The sequence below is a fragment of the Cynoglossus semilaevis genome, chromosome 15 (assembly GCF_000523025.1).
Source record: "Cynoglossus semilaevis isolate Cse_v1.0 chromosome 15, Cse_v1.0, whole genome shotgun sequence".
NCBI classification, from domain to species: domain Eukaryota; kingdom Metazoa; phylum Chordata; class Actinopteri; order Pleuronectiformes; family Cynoglossidae; genus Cynoglossus; species Cynoglossus semilaevis.
The window spans coordinates 9,081,137-9,103,308 of record NC_024321.1 but is presented as its reverse complement, the minus strand read 5'-3'; the positions used below and the strand labels follow the sequence as shown (position 1 = coordinate 9,103,308).

The 22,172-nt window shown below is 39.8% G+C and overlaps 3 protein-coding genes and 1 long non-coding RNA gene across 13 annotated transcripts; 2 read left to right on the top strand and 2 right to left on the bottom strand.

The window, feature by feature from the left end:
• Positions 1-315: 315 nt before the first annotated feature.
• Positions 316-12,988, bottom strand: ganabb (glucosidase II alpha subunit b). 8 transcript variants are annotated; one of them, XM_008326848.3, is made up of 25 exons: positions 12,913-12,988; positions 11,551-11,646; positions 11,191-11,299; positions 10,939-11,066; positions 10,094-10,273; positions 9,187-9,252; positions 8,034-8,094; positions 7,299-7,383; positions 7,082-7,178; positions 6,797-6,977; positions 6,527-6,680; positions 5,850-6,085; positions 5,632-5,758; positions 5,453-5,532; positions 5,201-5,341; positions 4,969-5,065; positions 4,772-4,873; positions 4,054-4,297; positions 3,863-3,927; positions 3,505-3,581; positions 3,292-3,366; positions 3,079-3,192; positions 2,580-2,689; positions 2,322-2,422; positions 316-1,719 (listed from the first exon to the last, which is right to left on the bottom strand). In XM_008326848.3, the coding sequence occupies exons 1-25, from the start codon at positions 12,930-12,932 to the stop codon at positions 1,610-1,612; spliced, it is 2,856 nt and encodes a 951-aa protein (XP_008325070.1). In that variant the 5' UTR covers positions 12,933-12,988; the 3' UTR covers positions 316-1,609. The 8 variants fall into 8 exon arrangements, with proteins under 8 accessions (XP_008325070.1, XP_008325071.1, XP_016894853.1 ...); XM_008326849.3 differs by having other exon boundaries at positions 7,299-7,380; XM_017039364.2 differs by having other exon boundaries at positions 8,034-8,091.
• LOC112488144 (uncharacterized) lies at positions 11,653-17,717 on the top strand. Its single transcript, XR_003051919.1, has 3 exons — positions 11,653-12,521; positions 12,864-12,991; positions 17,629-17,717. It is a non-coding gene; the product is annotated as an uncharacterized LOC112488144 (long non-coding RNA).
• ints5 (integrator complex subunit 5) lies at positions 13,822-18,673 on the bottom strand. 3 transcript variants are annotated; one of them, XM_025063012.1, is made up of 5 exons: positions 18,411-18,673; positions 17,611-17,863; positions 15,013-16,989; positions 14,734-14,859; positions 13,822-14,577 (listed from the first exon to the last, which is right to left on the bottom strand). In XM_025063012.1, the coding sequence occupies exons 1-5, from the start codon at positions 18,485-18,487 to the stop codon at positions 14,143-14,145; spliced, it is 2,868 nt and encodes a 955-aa protein (XP_024918780.1). In that variant the 5' UTR covers positions 18,488-18,673; the 3' UTR covers positions 13,822-14,142. The 3 variants fall into 3 exon arrangements, with proteins under 3 accessions (XP_024918780.1, XP_016894852.1, XP_008325068.1); XM_017039363.2 differs by having other exon boundaries at positions 13,822-14,859; positions 15,013-15,167; positions 16,659-16,989; positions 18,411-18,668; XM_008326846.3 differs by having other exon boundaries at positions 13,822-14,859; positions 18,411-18,670.
• A 410-nt stretch (positions 18,674-19,083) lies between these two features.
• On the top strand, positions 19,084-21,837 carry LOC103390813 (HRAS-like suppressor 3). The gene is made up of 5 exons (XM_017039370.2): positions 19,084-19,461; positions 19,719-19,767; positions 20,614-20,722; positions 20,868-21,136; positions 21,540-21,837. The coding sequence occupies exons 2-5, from the start codon at positions 19,753-19,755 to the stop codon at positions 21,660-21,662; spliced, it is 516 nt and encodes a 171-aa protein (XP_016894859.1). The 5' UTR covers positions 19,084-19,461; positions 19,719-19,752; the 3' UTR covers positions 21,663-21,837.
• The last annotated feature ends 335 nt before the right edge of the window (positions 21,838-22,172 follow it).

Below are 22,172 nucleotides of genomic sequence, written 5' to 3'. Positions count from 1 at the left end.
ATTCCTAAACGTTTTGTTCCACGATTGCGATGAAAATGAATCAAGTAAAACAAAGTATGTTCCCTCCATGTCAAGATTAATCACTAAGACACACCTTGCCTTTTTTTTTTTGCCAAGGGGTTATCCCTGCTTTGCTGTACAGAGCCTGTGTTTTGAACATCCCGCAGTTGGCCTTTTCTATTACTTCACAATCTACCTGATTTTAAACAGACCAGAGATCAAACACATGCATCGTGGACAGCTAAACATGCATAAATTGTCTTAAATATGAATGCGAAAATATTGAGATTTGAGAAGACAACAATCCAGTCAAAATTGTAATTCACATTTGGTCAAATTTATTTTTTTCACTTGGTCTCATCTTAAAGTACAACTTTGACTGACAGCAGTTCTCCTTTCCTTCCATTTCCATTGAATCTCATCATCACTAACAAAACTGCAGCAACTTTTAAATCAGCAAACATTTGAAAGTGTGAAATTATTCGATTGGACAAAATTCAGGGGCCTTTAATTAATAGCTTCTAATAATAAACAATTAAAAACTTAATCTAAGATGAAAAAGGATTGGAAACGATGTCCAGTGCCTAACACCAATTAACACATGAAATATCTAAACATTTTTTTCACCCTCTCTCTTAAGTGCATTAGAAATAATCTAGTAAACAACAAAAGAACTCAATGGAACAAAGACAGAAACTAAACAGAATAATCCACAGCGATGTCAGTGCTTCAGGTCCCTGAAGTAATTCCAACTAACAAGACTGTTTTAGAAACAAACAAACAAACAAAAAAAATTAGTGCAGTTTGATAACCAGTTAACTGCTCCAATGAGGATAATGACTTAATTCCATGTACAGGAAGTTTTCAATATCAGTGGGAGACAAATCAAGAATTAAAAGTTAGGAATTGACTGTAAAGCAAGTTGGCTATAATAATAGCCTCCCTGGAATCAGAAGTTAGAAGTAAAGATGGTCGAGGCTAAATGGCCTTGTTGAAGTGCTTAGCTTTAAAAACAAAAACATAAGGTATATGGAATGGCTGTTTCAAAAGTGTATAATTATTTGGCAACACCAGCAGGTGGAGCGTGTGAGCATGACCCTTCATTTTAAATGGCAGTCCAACCCAAGTAATGTTCCTTCTGAAGACAACTGGATAGATACAATACACCGAGAGTCAGAGTGCCAGAGATTTTCCTTTTTTAAACTGGAATTTTATGATTAATAACAAGAAAAAAAAGTTTGCGTTGCTCAGTTGTTATCATTCTAAAAAAAAAAAAAAAATATCACAGGCAAAATATCCATCTAGTGGTAACCCTTTCTGTTAGGTATTCAAGTGCGACTGACCAGAATTAAATGGTGACATGATAAAGATAATGTGGCTCAGTAAAACTACCAGGTATAAATGGGTGTGGTTGTGTGTCTGTGTTTGTGGAGAGAGAATTTAAACCGTGGATTCACTGTACTGTGTTTGTTCTTAGTTTCCCATGGCGACAACCCTGCTATCTTTTGTTTGTTAGTTGAATATCAGTGCCCTCCTCTGATCGCTCCTCCTGCTCCTGCTCCTCCTCTGTTCACTTCAGTCATGTTCCCCCGCTCTCCTCTTCATCTGATTACTGTAACATCACTTTCCAGTCTTCTCCTGCGTTCATGCCAGGCTTGCGGAGCGTCAACACAGACATGGAGGAATCAAACTCAAACTCAAGTTGGCTCTCCTGACCATCTGCAAACACAAACAGACAATATGAGAAAGAAAAGGGCAGCAGCTTGACAATCATTGGAAAATGCAAACTCTCAACTTCCTCATTTATTGATTATATCCTGTGGAAAGCAAGCTACAATGGAAAAGGTTGTTCTAAATTTTATTTTAATTTTTTTAAATTTTTATTTTATTATTATTTTAGTTTCAAATAATTCAATTTTTAATTTTCTTTTTTACAATTCACAATAAAATAGTTCAAATCCTGGTAGCTCTGATTGTGTGGCTGTTCAGATTATTGCAATCTGGACAGAAATTTGAACAAATGCCTGAAATCTCCTTCTTGTAAGTTCTAAAGGTTTTTACATTTTAAATAAAGAGTTTTGAATACAATGTCTGTACAGTGGATACAGTGGTACAGTGGTTTTATCTCCATCATGACAACATCTCTCCCTCAAAAACTCCCATCATGAATTTACATTTCATCAACAAAACCATGTTTACGGGTTTATGGTTTTTTTTGTTTTGTCTTTTTTAATTTTTAAGCCTTCTTTTATCAAATAAGTTTATACAACCTTATAAAATGTCTTAGAATAATAAGAAGTTATTGTACTTCCAGCACTTACCAGCAGTCTGAAGAGTAACTTTACTGGGTTTACTGGCTCCCAGGATTATAACACGTTCGATCCAAGATTGGGTAGAAAACTTGGCGTCTGGAGCCAGATTACTGTAATACAATTTCAAATGGATTTTAATTAAATACTTTAAATATGCACGTGTTTGTATAGTTTAGTTAAATATGTATTATTACTTTGGAATTTATCTTATCTTTCTTTCATTCATTTGCTTTACTCAGTGATTTTACTCCATGCTACACGACTCACATTGAGGAGAGAATGTTGTTGGCGAAGAACAGCTTCCTGTGGATGAACTCCTTCTTTTCATAGTTGAATGTGTGACCGTCATCAATGTACAGCTCACCCTCTGCAGTTCTCTTTGGGATCAAAGACAATTAAATACATGGTTGTTACAGAATTAACACAAATATAAACACCTTTTTTTAATTTTACACAAGTTACTTATTCAGTCAGAAAGCTGTTAATGACCATAAAACTGCTAGCGTAGCCAAAATTTTTTCAAACCATGTCTGTTTTTAATATATATATATATTTCTAACATTATTATTAGAAGCAGTCCACTAGTTGATGGTTAAATCAATACCTATTGACTTGACATCTAACAGTACACACGACAGATGACCAAATAAGGCCTGCAACAACTTTATATACTTTTCGTAAACAAGATATCACATTTAAAGAAGGAGACCAGGCAGCATGACACCAGAGTTGAAGATTTCAGTGAGCGGTTAAACAGTTGATCTACCTGGGGGTTCAGAGCCACAAAAAGAGTGTAGGGATCATGTTCCATGCAGGTGGACGACCTGCGGACGCGAAGCTTCCTGGGAATAATTGAACCTCCTCGCTGGAAAACAGGGATCTGAAAATGGACAAAAGGAGACATTTGATAAAAAATTTGTTTTCTTATACATATAATAGAGCAAAACAAATCTCATGTATATGTGTATGTGAAACATACAGAACTCATGGTGACTGGAATGTAAAGGTTCTGAGCCCCATTGTGCTTCTGGAAGGTGTTGACGTCAAACCAAACCTGAGACACGGGGAAAAAGGGCAAGGCATGATTTGACCAACTAAATACATTTGTTAATAACGGGTACTGGAAAACACTGCTGCACCTGACTGTTTGGGGTACATTTGAGATGCAGTGACATGGGTTCTCTACTCTTACCTCATTTTTACCAGGGAGGTAGGCAGTGACTCCTCTGGCTCCCTCCTCTGTCACTGGGTGAACCAACAAGTCTGTGCCTGTAGTTCAGGAGGAGAAACAAGTAAAGGAGGTTTAAGTTAGGCACTTTCATTTCTTGGTCTAATTTGCTGGTTTATCATTCAAACCATGTCTGATTTTATTACAATATCGCAGAAAAAATGTTTAATTATTAGACTCGTCTGTTTTTAAATTCCTCAGTTTGATTTACATTATAACTATTGTATCCAAATAAAAAACAAAATAGTTATATTTATGTATTGCTCTGCTGAGGTTCTATAATTATTGTGGTCAATAAAGGCAACTTTTATTTCTGCCTTACCAATGAGAAACTCGTCATCAATGGCAAAAGTAGCAGGGTCCTGAGGATACTCCACCCACAGAGGTCTGCAACATTGACACAGGTGAGTCAAGAACATTCATGACATCTACAGACCAATAAGGGGAACTGCAACAACTACAGCTTCTGGCACAAAAATATAACAACATGTTTCGTCTTTTCTCTCCCTGTACCTCATGACAGGCTGTCCAGTGCAGTGAGCCTGATAGAACTGCAGGTACCAGTAGGGGAGGAGGGTGTAGCGCTGGCGCACCGCTTCACGAATCAGCGCAGTGTTTTCAGGACCAAACAGCCAGGGCTCACGGCGAGGTGTGTCCAGGTGGGCGTGTGCTCGGAAGAAAGGCTGATAGGCTCCGGTCTGGTACCAACGCACGAGCAGCTCGCTGCTGGGCGACTTGAAGAACCCGCCAACATCAGCTGTGGAAACACAGGGCTCATGGTCAAGTGTTTCAGAGAAGGAAACTTTATTCTATGTTACGACTAGTTAATGTTAAACTTGTTAATGTTAACTTTAAATGGGTATGGATGGGTCACCAAATACATTCTCAAATCACTGTTACATTGATTAAACAAAAGTACCAAATACGTGGACAGAAAATTAAAAATTGTTTCCAAATCCAAAAATGTCAAATCCTGTTTGTTCAGAAGTCTGTTGGTAATTAATGTTCAACAATACCATTTTATTTCATTACATGGATGTATAACAGGATGACATGGCAGATAACGTGCTTGAAAATACTCATCTGTGACATCAGTTACCTTTTATATTTTTTTTTCCAATAATAGACGTTTTTTTTAAGTTTGTGAAGAATTTATGAAGTGCAAAATGTAACACTGAGGTGGAGATTATTTTCTAAACTAAATCTGAGCTATAATAATAATAATGCTCACCACCACAGAAAGAGATTCCAACCAGGCCCAGACTGAGACACATCGGGATAGAGATCTTCAGATGGTCCCACTCAGCTGCATTATCTCCAGTCCAAACAGCTCCTACACACAAAAGGATTTCACGCACAAGACTGATAAGGATTTGAATCCACTAGCTCCATTTGTTAAATAGGTAATTAAAGTAGAGAAGGACTTACCATAACGCTGCGACCCTGCAAAGAAAGCCCTAGTCAGAACAAATGGTCTTTCAACCCCTCCAGACCTCTGGATCAGACCTTCTGCTGTGGCCATTTGCTGCATTGTTAAGCAATGACAATCAGTGGAGTATCACAAATGTATACAGAATTACAATGCAATTGACTTGAAAGAAGAAAAAACACTTCAAAAAGTTTAACAGGATGATTCTCTTTTAAAGTTTAGTGCACTCACCACGTAGAACCCATACAGATTGTGAACATCCCGATGCTCCCAGGCTCCATGCATAGCATCCTTGTGCATAGTGACCTCTGGGCCGTTAAAGACTGAAGGCTCATTCATGTCATTCCAAGTGTACAGATTCTCCATGGAGCCCTGGGAATAGGACAGAAATTCAAGGTCAAACTTGGTAATGAAACAAGAGATGTGGGCTACTAGAAACTTCCTCAGCCTAGAGAAAAAATTAAAGGATTTGGTTGAACTAACCCCATACTGATCATAGGCGAACATGCTGGCCCACCATGACCTCATGTCTGCACAAGTAAAATCTGGATAGCCGGCGCTTCCTAAGATATTTCCAGGAGAGAGGAGGCAAGAAATGTTAGCTTTTCTTCAAATTAATTTAGAGAATGTTCTTTAAGAAGAGTTAGAGGTCAGTCTCTTACCAGGCCAGCACCAGCCTTCATAGTCTCCACCATCTTTATTCTTGATGTAGAAACCGCGTGAGCGGATTTCATTATGGATCTTGTAGTTGCTGTCTACTTTGATATGGGGATCCACAATGGCCACCATCTAATAAAACATAAGTTCATAATTAAAAAGATAAGAAATAAATGCATGTCGTCTATAGGGCAGTCGGTATTGAGGTATTAATCAAGTGAACCTTGCGTTTCTTGTCCATGATGCCTTGCAGCATTTCTTTAGGTGTTGCAAACTTGTGCGGATCCCAGGTGAAGTAACGTTTCCCATCTGTGTGTTCGATATCTAACCAGATGAAGTCATAAGGAATGTCATGCTCGTCAAAGCCAGCATCTACAAGCTTTACATCTTCCTGGTCGTTGTAGTTCCAGCGGCACTGGTGGTAAGCCAAGGAGGAGAGAGGAGGGAAGGACTGAGTGCCTGAGGAAGAACAGAAAAAGAACATTGATCTGTCATGTTGGCAAGTAGCAGGGTTTCCAATGGGCATTAACCAGAGCAGCCGTAGGTTTCTAAATTATTGTCACCACTGCTTCAGTTGGTGCCGATGAACAATGATAGTCTAGAGGTGAACTAGAGGTGATGTAATATTGACACCAGGAATGCAGGACAGAACTCTAATGCAGTAGAACTGTATAAAAAAAAAAACATAACACAGGCCTACAATAGCAATAGAGAAATAGAAGAGTGGCCCACAGTCAAACTTTCTACTTTAGTAAAGTGCAACACATGCAGCCCTAATTTAAGGAAACGCTCAAGTGATTAGACTGCTTAGAATATCTGAATCACAACTTGCCCCTTTTGGTTTCCAACCAAAAGCTTTGACCAATTCTTATTCTTGCAAAAGAACAATCATCTTCTCACCTGTCAGAGAGGCATACTGAGAAAACACATCTTTGGGTGTCGGTCCAAGCATAATAAAAACGTCAATGATGCCACTTTCGGAGATCCAACGCACATCTGTCTGTGGGGTTTCACTTGAACCCTGAACGTAATCCAGCATTTTTCCGAACACCGTCTGCATTAAGATAAAACAAAGACAAGACATAAGACTTTAATGGTCTGCAGCCCCAGTTCATGTGAATTGATGCTCCCCTCTCTGTGACGATGACATCTGCAGTGTAGAAACAATACCTTTCCTGCTGTGTTGGAGCTAATGTCCACCCAGGTTTCAGCAGCATTGAGCCAGAAGATGCCAGTGGTGCGCTGTGAGTTATGAGCCAACATCACAGGAACAGCCCCGTACAGAGCCATGGGGTTAAACAGCTCATACTGGAACACATCCAGGTTGTAAAGTCTATATGGGTCTCCATTACTGCAACACACACACACACACACACACACACACACACACACTGACAGTTAGTCCAGTCAAATGAACAGTATGTACCTTCATCAACAACGTGAAGTGACACTTACTCAGTTGTTTTGAGCCGGAGCGTTTCTGCATGTTCCGGGATGCCATAAACATGCTCCACCCCTGGCAATGAGAAGTCTAAACTAATTGCAGATGGACCTATAGAGTGAAAACAATCAGTTTGAGTAGATAACGAATTTAGCTGGGTGTCACTATTACACAATTACACAACACAAACACACTCACCATTACACTATTACACAACACAAACACACTCACCATTTGGTTTTCCATCCGTGTGTGATTTAAATGTTTCTTCCCACATCCCATCTTCATCCTTGTCGTCTTCGTCTTTGGTTGTCTGCTGGACAAACAGGGAAGTTAATAGATATAAAAATAATAGTATGCATGTTAATGGACAGTGTCTTGTGTCTAAGTACTTGTCAGAACATCTGGTTGGTTACAAAGCAGGTCACCAGTCAGAGCAGCTTACTTTTATCACTTTGACTATACTGAGTTTAAACTGCATTTAATTGTCTATTTGTATTGTTTGATTTATATCAAGGTTGTTTTGATTTATAGGCTTATGTTGGTATTTTACTCCAACATTTAAAAAAGATTAAAAAAACCTCAATGAGTGGCTTCTTAAATATACAGTGGAGTGATTGGGCCGTGCTGCCTACAGACATTTTTTTAATAAAGAATAATGTCTGATGTTTTATGCATTGTGAAGAGAAAGAAATAACTCAGACTGTTGAGTGACTTACACCCCTCACAACAACAAAACTGTGTCCTCAGTGTTTATTTAATGGGCAAAAATGTTAAGGTCAATGAAACTCTGAGGTAAACATTCTTGTCTTTTGTTGGTGTGAATCAATTATCAATTCATTTCTAGTTGGTCAGTGAAAGCAACCGAAACGGTTTCCTTCCAACATTTTGCCTGGTGACTAAAGGTTCCCCTCTGGATGTACCAGTATTTTCTCCAAACAGGATTTGTATTTAGCTGTGCAGTACCTCAGCTGGGTTAGCTGGATCCACCTCTTCCTTCTTCTCAGCCTCTGAGTCCGCTTGACTGCTTCATGGCACAGAGATGGGACGAAGTGAGAAGTCACTCAAACAAAATTGAAGGTGTTTTAGTGGGGTAGGATTACACTATGGCTAGAACAGGGGGTCTAGGGAGCGTTAACAACTAATGGTAGGTATTCTAGGTATTCTATTTAAAAAATAGCTTGTAAAGATAAAGGAACTGATCAAAAGGCTGAGTAAGTACAGTACAGAAACAGATCCATGACTTGTTAAAAAACAAACAAAAAAAAAACAAATTTAGATATCCAGTAAACCTGACATTCATATTTCGAGGTGACCTGGTTCCTTAGGTTCAGAACCAACAACTTTTAACAATTTGCTTTTGAAATGTTATATACTTGTTGAACTGCTTTATCTACGTAATGCATGCAAAAAGCAGCGTTAAAAAAGTTGAGTTTTAAAGTTTTGTTACAGCCTATAGTAAAAATCACCAAGTCAAAGAAATTCCTTACACCTTATGATTACTGAAATAGAAACAATAACAACAAAGAGAGATGTTACTGATGGGTCTGACAGATGTTAAAGACAGCAGTCCCGGACAGAAAGGGTGTGTATAAGAAACCAGAAAAAAAGTTGATTTTGTATTTTCACTACCATTGTCTCCATACTCCTGAGATTTATTCCTTATATTTACTGAGAAAGAATAAAATGATGTTGTCAAAATAAATAATCAACAGGTAGTGGTCCAGTCATGCAGTTATGGTGTTAGATTGACTGAGAAGAGAAGCCACCTCTGTGACAAAACTGAAGAAAAAATATAATCATAGAGGTGCCCACAGTACAGTGTTCGGGGACAACTGTCTGTTAATACTTTTAGGTGATGAGATTATTTGTTTTTGAGGGGGAAGTAATCAACATACTTAGCTTTAATGACCTGTCAAACAGTAAGGACTGGACTAAGCCCTCATTTAAAAATCTGATCAAGCACCACCATGCACACACATCCCTCTGTTTCACTCTCACATTATTTAAGGATAAATACAGAACTTGCTGCAATCACAGTCCCTGAATTTTGAAGTCACTATTGGCAGCATTGGCACAAGGAACAGAATACACACTTACAAATCTTAAGGGACTTTACCTAGAGAATACCCTCTTGATATTATCCCACACACTAGCCACTGTGCTAGTTACTTTATAGGAGAAACTGGGACGATAGGGAGAAGAGGACAGAACAACGAGTCAGAGACAATTCTCAAAAACTCAAAGAAAAAAATTCATTTAATGGGAACAAATCAGAAATCATCCACTAAGTGAGAACAAGTGAGAGTTAAAGGTGCACCGTGTAAGATTTAACTTGGTTGTTTTTTTTTTACATTACAGTCTTTCCTCTATGTTATATATATTAGAAAAGCAAGCACAATGTTGACTACTGTTGTCACTATCTGCAGGGAACCGACTTAATTTTAAGAATGACTTTTAAAGACCTTTATCAGACAACTTCCAATGAAATTTCAGGTGAAGGTCGCACACCAAACAATCATTAAAAATAACACACAACAACTGTGTGAGGAATGTTTGTCGGTGTGTGTGCATGCCTTTGTCCGAGGCATGCACACATTAATCTTTTCACCAGCTTTGCTTTTGTGTGAATCTCAAATTTCACAAATTGACCAATGAATCCAACTCCTGGCTTCAAACTGACTTCTGCTTATTCTACCACCTGGCACGTTTACTATGATTGGATCTCCTTTTACATGTCCCATCTTCTAGCCAACAAACACGGCTACAACTGGCTCGTGCCCCCATTTGTTCCCTCAGTCTAGATGACTAAATCAATATGGCTGGACTTTGTCCCTGCCATATTTACAGTTACATTGTCATTTGTTTTAGGTGAGTAAAGAGTCAAAAATAGGGCAGTTCTCTAAGCCTTCGACCACAGTCATTAGTCGATGTGAACACTAGATGTTGCTAAACCCTACACAGTGCGTCTTTAAAAGAGACTGCTCGTATTTGTAAACATGTGTATGCATGCGTGGTTTTCTCACGTGTCCTTGCGCATCCTCAGATGCTCAAATGCCAAGAGGCCGCGAGAGTTCAAGGACATCAGCACGTCACGTCCTTCCATGATGTCCAGTCGGAAGGGACGGGCACTGACGATAACCCTCTGAGACTCTGCTCCCAGAGACAGCACCACCCCGTTCTCATCCTGGGACAGGAGGGACAGGCTGAGACAGAGAGGAGGAGAGAATGCCAGGATGTCAAGAAGCAGTTTAGAGAGTTAGTAACATGTGATACTATTCAAATACATTAGTATAATTACGTATAACACACTTGTCTTACTGATTTCTCCAGGAAATCTTAAATAAGCTATTTGAAGTTTACCTCAACTGCATTCACCTAAAATGTACTGTATAGTTTTTTTCAGTGCATACACTTTTCTAAGCTGTAATGATATTTTGCATTAAGATACACAGCTTTCCCTGTGTCCTTAGAAATAAACACATCTTCAGCATATAGTACAATACCAAGATTGATGTAATCTGCCTGCTTTACACCAAGTAGGACGGGGAAACAACATCCGTGATATCATTTAATATCAAGGACAGATTTTGTGCAAGGTTTTACAATATGTTTTTTATTAACACTGATTGACAGACAAAAATACTTAAAGGATGACCATTAAAGATTAAATTCAGAAAATATGGACCTGTTATTCTTTATGTATGTGTTCTTGTATATGTCTTGCAAAGTTCCACCTTCTGCAATCTTTTCACCTGATTTAACAACCCGGTTTTATAACTGTGATCATTGGTAGTCTTTTTCAAACACCTACATCCAAATCTGCAAAACCCAGTTGCACCAGAGTTAGCATCAGAATTGAGAGTCTTACGGCTCAGTGGGTGGCTCCCTGACGAGCACGTCTGGGACTTCAAAGCGAGGCTTTAGTGGCTTCAACTCATTTATCTTCACCCTGGTTATGTTTCCCTGGAGACGATAGAGCTCTAGCAGCAGACGCACCTGGGACAAACAGAGAGTCAAGAGGAGAAGATGATAGCAACAAATGAAGGGAAAATCAAAAGAAGATATCAAAAACAATACTAATATTCACAGTGAGAGTGAGGAAGCACAGTAAGCATCTTACCTTGTTGTTGTCATTGATAAGCTGCAGTGTGAGTCTGGTGTTGGTCAGCTCCATGGTCTCCAGCAAAGCTCGATAGGGAGACTCACCAGGCTTTAATGCTCGCTGACGCCTTTGAAAATAAATAAGCATCACGTCATTGTGTTGTCACTGAAAATGACTAATTTAATATAGAAAGCAAAAGGAGAAACACAGGTTCAACCTATGTTGCTTTTTCCCAGGGAGAGCTGATTAAAACTAAAGATTTCCAAATTAACTAAACTCATTCAACGCTCAATTCAGAAATGGCGACAGTGAAGCTATTTTGACTGGTGGAAATAATCCTCAGGATGGATAATGTGTTTTCCTAAATGTTGCACTTACTTGCAGAAGGCACTTTGGTCACAGGTCTTGAAGTTGCCCCTGTCCACAGCCAACGCCCCACTGAGGCACAAGGCCATCACCAAGACAAATGCCATCCTTCAAGAATTAGAATGAAAGAGAGAAACCATTTAAGCATAGTTTTCAAAATTTGTTATTTGCAAACATGCTTTAAAATGACTTCCAGTACAAATGTGTGAATAATCTGTTCTTATCCCTCTTAAATTATAAATGCTTTTACTACACCCACTTATAAAATCATAAAGGTAAAATATAGAAATATCTATCTATCCATCTATCTATCTTTTTAGACTTCCAAACCATACATCAAATGCTCAATTACTTATAAAAACGGTTTAATCTTCCATATTTCCTTCTATCAAATACCAGTTAATGAGATCTCACCACTCCACCCTGCTTCCTCTAATCCATTCAAACTTGAAGTGAAAACAGAACAAAGATCTGTTTAACAGTGGGTTACACAAAATACTAGTTTTTATGATTCTTCAATAGAAACCACTCTGGTTTTAATTAATTTTTGGGGCGTCTATAATGGCAACATCATTGTTTTACATTTACTGACAGTAGACAAAAGTTTATTCATGCATAATAAGATTAGGAGATTTGAGGGAATAAGGAATGGTGATTTTATTTAGATTAAACCGCACAACGTAATTTACCAATTATTGTTACATTTTTACGATACGCATTCAACTCAACAAATCGCAAAAATCCATACTTGCACAATATAAATAATATCGTTGTTGTACGACAGCAATTATATAACCCACACGAAGACAGACTTTGATCTATCATTAGCTGTACATGACATAACCATATCCTGTTTCCTCAAATCCTAGCTACAGGGTTTTCTAAAGCAAATCAAGCACACAGTGGTTATTTTTCGCCCACAAAGATTTATCAAAGCAAGGGGAACTTATGTTCTTTGACTGGAAGTGACAGCAGTAGCTCAAGTATGGGCTAATGATAGCTACTTCCTCCGCAAGCAGATTTCTAATAAATGACAAGCAAACGTTCGCACTGGGGATGTTCAAATATAAGAGCTTGGTTTATTTAATAATAAGAACATATAGCAATTTTACAGGCACACAGTTGTGATTTACGCTCTTTGCCACACTAAATACATTTGTGCTAAGAAGCTGCATGTCAAGCCGCTAATTCAATTGAAGGGGCTCCTCGTCTTTTCCTGTATCATCTTTTTCCTTCACAGCAGCCGTTTATCCCAAAATTGACATGATTACTTCGACGTTTACCGAATGTGTCACCGAATCGATTATGTCTGTCTTCCTTTGCAGTGATAACACGTCAAACAAACGATGAGATAGCGGAATTGCTTTGTCTTACCTCTCTGTGAAGGAGGCCATCTTGATTATGCTCGCAGCTGACTCCGCCCATTTCAGGATGCAATGAAGATCGTTTAAAAGTAAGAGTTATCACACTACAACTATTTTGGAACGTATGTGATGAGGAATACATTTTTCCTTGTATATATTCCAGAAATGGCATGGCATGCCATGTTACGTCAATTTATGATATAGTATGTAGCTCTTTGTTGGAATGTGAGTAATTCGTCTAAATACGTCTCGTCTGTGCGCAAGAACACAAGCGCTCCACAAACTATATTCCAGAAACCAGCTCAGCAGAACAAACCCACGTCATCCAACTGCTTCCAACGGCCCGCCTGCCTGTAGTTGGGGGTAGACGTGCAGATAGTCGATATGGCAGGCTCAGTCCACAATGTGAAATAATGTGTTCAGCGACTTTTTTTTTTTAATCACTTTTTATTCATACATGTGTGTATATACACTGACCCAAACGTATGTGATTTTTTTTAATCCCAATGCGAACTCTTTCTTTACATTTAAAGTAATATAACGATGTGTCTCTGTATGAAGGCCATTGTGTTTAATCATCTGGGTTTATACTAACACACGACAGGCATCATTTAGCATTTAATAATTAATGTTATTTTATGAACGAGTTATAATATTTAATGAGGACATTTTCAATTGTCCACCTACATGTTAATACAAAACTGAATACTGATAAATCCCAGGCATGTACCTTTAAGTTTGTCATGTTTGCAAAAGAAAGGTTTGCTGTTAAACTACTGAAACTCCTCTCAACAGCACTTTTTCTCTGCGTATCAGTGTCTCTTCAGATAAAATTGACTTAAAGCTACATTGAGATCACCTCCCAGACTATACCCAAATTCTGTAGCATTCTCTACGCTGTACAAAAACACTCAAAGCACACAGAACAAATTAGGATTTATTTTGTATTGTTTTGAAAAGCTAAAGAACATGACCAATCGTTGTATTGGAATAAAATTGAAATTATATTTAAGAGCCTTTATAAACAATTGCACCAAACTGCACGTTCCTAACCCAATGACATAATGTGACCCACGTTTTTGTTTACGTGGGTCACATTTTATATTGCAATCATTTTCAGTACACTTGTCACATTTCTGACACATTTGACAGCCCTTTTAGAAAAGTTGAAAAAGATACAAAACATACACAAACACGTTCGAGAAATGCAGATTCCATTCAATTTTCTGTCCTTTGACGGTCAGAGCTGAAATCTCCAGCACAGGTGTCCCAATCGGTCAATATTTTTATGAAGGACACTGTGAATTGGTGCCACATATCTTGCCACATCACCGTCCCTTGTGAAATCCCTGCAGAATACACCCTTCTCTGAACTAAAGATAAACTTCTGGGGCATCGGTCCATTGCCCCTAACATACTCCCACACTGCGAGGAGTAACAGCCTGACCTCGAAGGGAGTAAGATAAGGGAAGGCTTCATGGACGTTGGCCAGCACAGGGGGCAGAAGCTGGCCTTCCCCCATGCAGGACACCAGAAGGCAGGAGGCTTGGAGATGCCATGGGGAATCTGTGGATGACATCTCACGGGATGCTTCCCAGTAGGAGAGCAGAGTAGCCAAGAGGCCTCGAAGCATAGCTGAGCAGTAGCAGAGAGCAGGGCGTCCTGCTGCCACCACCTGCAATAGAGGGAAAATCACTGGGTGGGCTTCGAAGCAGCGTCGAATGTGGATGTCCCGCTCTACTGTGGTGCGGGCATGCTCCTCCAGGGGCCAGGACAACTCTCCATTGGACACATCGGGACAGATGTTCTCTACAAGTGTAATTGCAACAACCTTAGCTGCCTCAGCATTGATTGGTGGTGGCTCATCAGGACCAGATGATTGTGAACCATTAATGGAGCTGTTTAGACCAGAGGAACTGCAACACTGGACTACGATAAGCAGCAGAGTCTGGATGTTCTACACAAGGGAAGAAAACAGTTACAAGGGTTATCTATCTAAATTTGGGCACTTAAAAATGCTAAAAAAAATTGTACAAGAAAACATTGTATTAAAAAAATAATAAATAAATAAATAATAAAGAAATGTTGTTATAAAAAATCTAAATCTCACCTGAATGACTCCAGATGGATCAGGCAGCTCTGTGGCAGTGCGGACCTTAAGCCCTTTCCCAATTACACCCGCATGGAAAACAGACCACACACTGCCAGAAAAGTTGACAGTGGTACCAAATCGACAGTTAATGTCCAGCAGTGAGGCTTCAACATCTGGACACACGAAGGAGACAGGCACGGGAGCACCAGACATATCTGCTATCAGTCCTCCAAACAATTCCGCATTGCCTTTATGTAGTGCTCCCTCAACCAGCTGCTGAAGCACTGCTTTCAATGTAAGTGGAGAGTAAGCAGCTAAACGGGAAAGGAGCAAGACAGAGCAGTTAACTGCTTCAACTGCCTGACCGCCCTCTCTCCCCACCTTTGTCCCTTTGCCTCGTCTGCGTAACGCCAAAAAGAAGTGGCTGACAGCAGCACGCGAAAGTAAGAGCAGGTGTGCTGGGGATGAGGTGCGAGGTAAGGGGCTACAGGACAGGAGGCGTACTGTGGCGTGAGATACTGCTGGGTCACCATGAAGAAGAAGTGGGCCAAAGTCATGGAGGTGTCCCGAGACTGCTGAGCACACCTGGACTGCCATGGAGGACAGAGCACCAGCTGATCCTCTTCTTTCCTCGTCCTGACTTTGAATGGCTGCAGCCAGGTTAAGTAGCAGTTGTTTCAACTGCCGCAGCCCCAGTGTGTGTGTATGGATCTGGGCCACACAGCGTGTTATGGCAGCAGGGATGAGACCAGCCATACAGGAAGAGAGCATAGTGTGAAGCTGCCAGGCCAGGGCCAGCTCCTCTGGGTTTCGTGCTTGGGTGAGAAGCTGGCAGAGGGCTTCAGTGGCCACTGTGGGACCCCCGTAGACAGACAACAGACACAGTAGCTGGTGTAACCAAAGATGGCGCTTCCTTTCTAACCGCAGGGTCTCAGCACAAAGCTCCCCGACATGAGACTGCAGCTCCTCCAAGAAGGGGATGACCCTCTGAGGCTGAGATAAAACAGATTGATGAGGTTTCTCTTCTCCTCCTTCAGAGCGGTTAAATACCAATTTGTGGAGATGCAGAAGAAGCATTTGGAGAAGTCTGTCACAGCCCTCTCTGACTCCTTCATGAGGGGAGGATGTGGGACCAGAGATGATGACAGATGCAGGAGTCGCAGTGTCAGCCAAGAAGCGGAGCACCCGAGCACCTCCCGATGGACTCTGACTAATGAGGTGGACAGCAAGACCCAGCATGTTGTCTAACTCCTCTCTGGGAAACCCCAGGAGTAAAGCCTGCAGTTGCAGCAGGACTGGTGGGTTTAACAGCTCAACCAGCTCGGCAGACACAGCACCAAAGAGGTTTGGGGAAAGTGCTGCCAACTGTAGCAGAAATGGTACTGCAGCTCGGCGGAGCTGAGGTGAACTTTCCCAAGAGGTGGAGGATGAAGTGGGAGAAAGAGGACTAGAAGGACTCAGACTCTCTTGAAACATCCTGAGCAACTCCTTCCTGATGCTATCTGAATGATGTGCTGCAAGATGACCAAGGATTCCCACCACAGAGCCAATTTTTGGCACTCTATTACCTTTATCCCCTCCCATAACCATTATCCCTTGTTCTTTTGCGCCATGAGAGCAGAAGTCTTTGAGTCCACAAGCTAAGACTCTACTGATAATAGTACCTGGAAAAGCAGACCCAATGTGAGCCACAACCCAGTCAAAGTGTGGAGAGTGTTGGACTGAAGTGTTCAACAGTGCATCGACACAGGCATCAGGACACCAAGACAGCATCGCGGCCAAACACTGTGAGTAGGCCTCCATGAGGGATCGGGTGGCAGCACAGGACATCCAGAGTTGGAGCAGCTCATTTAGGCTGGAAGAATGTGGAGCAATTCTGCGACCAGCGTGTTTACTGCTTAACTGGCCCAAAAGATCCACCGCCCAGGAGGACACCAGGGGGGCCCAGGCACGAGGGTTAAGTCGAATGAACTCAGATAGCACGCCATGGACCTCCTAAAGACAAGTGAATCATTAGAACATGTTTCTTAGCAATGTAGCTATTTTAATGAATACCTTTAACACTAGATACATTTGCACTTATTTAACATAGATCTCTGTCGCTAAACACTTCTTCAATACTTTGCTTCCACAATGAACAAATAAACTAAGACTGTTCAAGTTATTAAATCTGTCCATTGTAGGCCAACAGGGGCAGATACATTTTTTTTTTATATTTTCTATTTGTGTCACAGTGGAAACAAATCACTGAATCATTTTTACTTTTTTTGGCGAGAAAATCTGGTTTTAGGAATTACAACTTATTTAAAAGTTAGGTGGAGTTTAAAAGAAGCAGCTGTGCATGTGTCGACATGGGCGAGCAATTGCTGCAGAAAATTTTAAGAACCAGAAAAAAAACGACTTTCTTAAAACATTGTAGATGTCACAACAATGAAGTTCAGCTTAATTTCTATGTATATTTGTATGTGTATGGGTACGTTAGAGATAGAGGTAGGGGCAATGGGTTTAATGAATGACAGTCTATATTAGTTTTTAAATACTGATGGAATTTTTTGTTGTTGTGGTTGAATATCATTGAATTCGTAGCGGGCTGCTCTCACATCATACTCACTGTACCTGTATAATGTCCTCCAGGTTGGAGCTGACCACAGAGCCGGCGTCCCCTTCTGTCTCCAGATTGTGCAGGAAGGCCGAAACATGTTCATCGTACACACTCCTCAGATGCTCCAGCACTGCACCTCGACAGGTGGGAACTGAGCGGAGAAGACGCACAGCACAGCGAGCATGCTCCCGAACACTGAGTTTTCGTCCCTGAACGGCATCAACACCGCTGATAAAGGATTTGATCTCTTGAGACAACTCATGCGCACTAGACAAGAAATAGATAAAATATTAAAATATGTAGAGTGGAAAGATAAGCATTTACAGACAGAAAACAATGAAAAAAAGTATTTAAAAAGTATTATTACATAAGTGACACGTAATTATATAATTGTATACAATATATTAATACAATATCGTCAGAAAAGAATACAAACTTCATACTTTTCATTTAGCTTGTAAAATGGTAATACTACTTTACTAGAAGCATTGAAATATTTACCCCAACCTCTCAAGGCAAAAAAACAACAAACTATTTAAATGTATTTAATGAGGAACTAAAAGTAGTACCAAGTTTATAATTAGGTAATTATTAATTTTCCAGTCAACAGCCCAGTGCCTGCTTTAGCAAACACTGGCATAGTTGTGATTAAAGCATGTATATGCACAATGATATTTGTAACTTAATAAGAATACATTATTAGTCCAGTTGTGGCATATACATTTCATGCACCACTGTTTACGTTTACTGTTTGCGTGTAAAGATGACGACTGGACAGTTGACGGTCCTGTTAGTCTAAACCTCCGGCACTCACCTCAGCGCGGTCTGCGGGCTTTGAGAGTGGGAGCTCTGCATCGCCGTCAGCGGATTCCCGTCAAACACTACGGACATCGCTTGGTCTTATATACATAAAAAACTCACATTAAATCCCTCGGCCAGGTCCCTCGGCTTCGACCTGAATAACTGCGACAGTTTTTGTTATCTACTTTAACCCGGTTTCTGAACACAACTACAAGGAAACGGCAAACGGACACCGGAAGACGACACTTCTTCGTCTTTTAGAATAGGCCCCAGACAACAAGGGCGAGTGGCGACATCTAGAGATTAAAGTTAGTTATTTAGTTAGTTTGAGACTGAACGTAACAACATCAGATAACTGCGTTACTAATAATTGTGTAATAACCAATTTTATTAAAACTGTTATTATTAATTATTACCAATGTATATTATAACAATCTTTAGCACATCCGTTTCTTTCCCAAAGTAAACTTTAGTTTATTGTGTGCCGACTCAATAAGTGTGTCAATATTCATTTTCACCACTACATCAACAAATCATTGTTTTATGATTGCTTGTTTGTATATATTGCTTGAACAATTTGTAGTAACTTCTAAGTCAGGGGTGTAGATAGGATTTTGAACTGGGTGGATCAAGCTGTCAGCAATACCAGAATACATTTATCAGATAGAGAGAGTGAGAGAGAGAAAGGGGGAAAGAGAGAGAGAGTTTTCTATACTGTGTATTCATGTATTTTATATTTTTATATTGGCTCCTTGGGGTGATTTGTTTCATCACCTCCTGTATATGTTAGTGCTCAGGTTTAAGATGGAAATTCTGAAATTCGCGTACACTTTGAACGCAACACAAACACGTACACAAACGTCACAAACCGAACATTACAGCTACCGGCGATGTCACTATTAATGGTTGGTAGGTTTGTCGGTCAGCAGTAGTAGCGAATAACTATTTTATTCTGAAGGGCTGTTACAAAGATCAGTGAGGGTGGGATGTTGGTCCGGTATATAACGGCCCACCCTACGAAGGGTTAGGGTTAGACTGTCGCCGGAGCGAGTCAGTACGAGAAGGTAGGATTGGACAAATCGAAACGATGTATATCTATAAAAGATTGATAAGATCTAACAAGAAATGTTTCTGAAGAAAGCCATCTGTTGAACTTGTGAAAGTTTCCATACGAAATAACTCAAAGACTTGTGCTAATGTGACTGTCGTGCTTACTTTTACATCATTTGCCACGGATGAGAACAAAACGTTTTTAACATATACAACACAAAATAAAAGTTTGCTACTGTTGCTATTTCTAACCCACTGACTTACTTTACAGATCGAACCACTGAACTACTTTAAACGAAGCGGAGATGGCAAGAGCTCAGGTGAGTATAAAAAAAACTAAAGGAAAAGGAAAGGAAAACTACTTGGAGAACTACTTGTTATTGTGACAAAGGCCACCACTGCACTAACAGAAAATGTGATCTCACTTTCCCACTGTACAGAACTCTCTCCCAGATTTCTTACAGCAAAAAATATTAATGCTGAGCAACTAATTCAATTTTAATTGCAATAATAACACGATTTCTTAAATGTATTCCCTTGTTGTGTGCCAAATTTAGTTATGACTTTAAGTATGAAATTATATGTGTGTGTGTGAGTATGCGTGTGTCTGTGTTCGGGTAATAAATACTTTTGTAAACGTGGTTTGTACAAAAATATAGTTTTTCTCACCACTTTATGTATTATTATTGATTTATTGATTCAAATGAGTGTGATACACACACCGCTCCCCACACACTGCTCACTGGGCACTTAAGCTTAATTTACTTGTACTTGTACTAGATAAGTACAGATAAGAGGAGATAAGGCTGTATTCATCCCACACTGGGGAAGTTCAGTTGTTACAGCAGCAGGATAGACAAGTAGTAGTAAAAGCAGGGTAGACACTGGTCCCCACACACTGCTCCCCGGGCACTTAAATCTGCCCCCTGCTCACTTTGGTGATGGGTTAAAAGCAGAGGTCACATGTCGTTGTGTGTGCAGTGGTGTGTTGTGTCACAATGACAAATAATTCACTTTTTCTTCTTTTTTAGACAGTATTTACAAGGTGTATTTCAGTAAAGTGTCCATTTCCAAGTTATAGTTCAGTGTGTTAACAAAAATACTGGGCAAGGCTAAACAAGAACCTGATCGCCACCAAACATTTTTGTTCTATTTTCTAATTATAGTATTATAAAGAACCAAATCTTGGCGATTTGATAAGAATTGAACGGACCTGTTATCAACACTGGGCGCTGTACATTGGAGGTGGCTATGTTGTACACCTTGCTCCACCCTGTAAGTATTGACTGACAATGGTGTGTCGTCACAGTCAATCACAGAGCTCAAAGAAGCACCTTCTGAGGCTTATACTCAATCAGCTCATTACAAGGTAAAAGTAATCAAATACTAATATTAATTCTCTCTATTATGTAATTCACAGCTGAGGTTGCAAATGCAGGTGCCCAAAGTCTAATGTCTGTGGTGGCCGATAGGGCTGTGGTGAAGAAAGAGCTACTAAAGGATGTAGTGGGAAATAGCAATTGGAGAGTAGACAACTTACTGGATAAAGAGTATGAACCTCGCTCAACCTGTGTGGTCATTGAAGAGGCAAAGGCCTGGGTGGGGCGAGTGATGCGATATAATGTCATCTCTTGGAACTGTGAGCACTTTGTCACTAACCTGCGATATGGAAAACCAGAGTCCCGTCAGGTAGGACTTCGTTCTTACTTTTTTGAAATTATTTGTTAGTAAATGTTGGGTGTCTAGTGACTACATATACAACAGTATGATGGCGATGATTATTTTTTCACTGATGCATCTGAACCTCAGATAAGAAAATGGATGGATGGATGGATGTAGTTGACCAACAGCAGATGTTATACAGTGTTTTAAATGTTAAGGAGGATGAGATATCACTTCCTTGACAAATCACAGAATGCCATCTTGGTTGCCTTTCTTTAAGAACATTCCATTTGGTTAAATATTTATTTATTTTAATTATTTTACGGTCTGTAGTGTCATTGTACCACAGGGATACCTCTCTTGTGTGAAGAGTCGTTGTGTCATCATTGTCCTGCTTACTTTTATGATATATCTGTATTTGGAACTGTAGGTGCGTCAAGCAGCAAATGTGGCTCTTGCTTCAACTCTGGCAGCAACTGCTATTTTCGGGATTATTGCTCTTGCAGGAACCCTGTCTGGACCAGACAAGGAAAAACGCCACGACACAGAATGATCTGGGTTCACCTGTTAACTGGCCTGGTTAATAGAACCACGTGCTTTCTCACGTGCCTTTTTCAATGTTTATAATTTCTGAAACTGCCTTTTTAACCATTTTTAATAGATTTTATGTCACGAAAACTATAGTAAAAAGTTGGCTAATATCTAATATGACGAAAGATGCTTTAGAGATTAGAGACCCATTCATATTGTCTCAATGTGACATAGATCTCACCCATTCATATTGTCTCAATGTGACATTTGAATAAAGCACAAGTTACACAATAACAAAATAAAATAAACCATGGCTCACCATAAGCTAACAATACATGATTTTAAGCAGCATTATATTTTATATAATAGTGTAATATTATCATACGGCACTTTTACAGCTTTACAGCTTTTCATTCTAAGCAGCCAATCCCTGGTGACGCTTGAAAAAGAAGACCTTAGCTATGTGCTTATTATTATTAGTATTTTTGCTGGGTCACATGTAAATATAATAACGCACATCCATGGTTATTAT

Coding starts and splice junctions, on each gene's coding strand:
- ganabb (XM_008326848.3), bottom strand. CDS start 12,932: ATGGCCTCCTTCACAGAGAG. Junction 11,300..11,550: donor GACCAAAGTGCCTTCTGCAA/GTAAGTGCAACA, acceptor TTATTTTCAAAG/GCGTCAGCGAGCATTAAAGC. Junction 6,086..6,526: donor TCAGTATGCCTCTCTGACAG/GTGAGAAGATGA, acceptor GTTCTTCCTCAG/GCACTCAGTCCTTCCCTCCT.
- LOC103390813 (XM_017039370.2), top strand. Junction 20,723..20,867: donor TGTACACCTTGCTCCACCCT/GTAAGTATTGAC, acceptor TGTAATTCACAG/CTGAGGTTGCAAATGCAGGT. Junction 21,137..21,539: donor GAAAACCAGAGTCCCGTCAG/GTAGGACTTCGT, acceptor TTGGAACTGTAG/GTGCGTCAAGCAGCAAATGT.
- ints5 (XM_008326846.3), bottom strand. CDS start 18,487: ATGTCCGTAGTGTTTGACGGGAATCCGCTGACGGCGATGCAGAGCTCC. Junction 16,990..17,610: donor ACCTGGAGGACATTATACAG/GTACAGTGAGTA, acceptor ACTTGTCTTTAG/GAGGTCCATGGCGTGCTATC. Junction 14,860..15,012: donor ATCCATCTGGAGTCATTCAG/GTGAGATTTAGA, acceptor TCCCTTGTGTAG/AACATCCAGACTCTGCTGCT.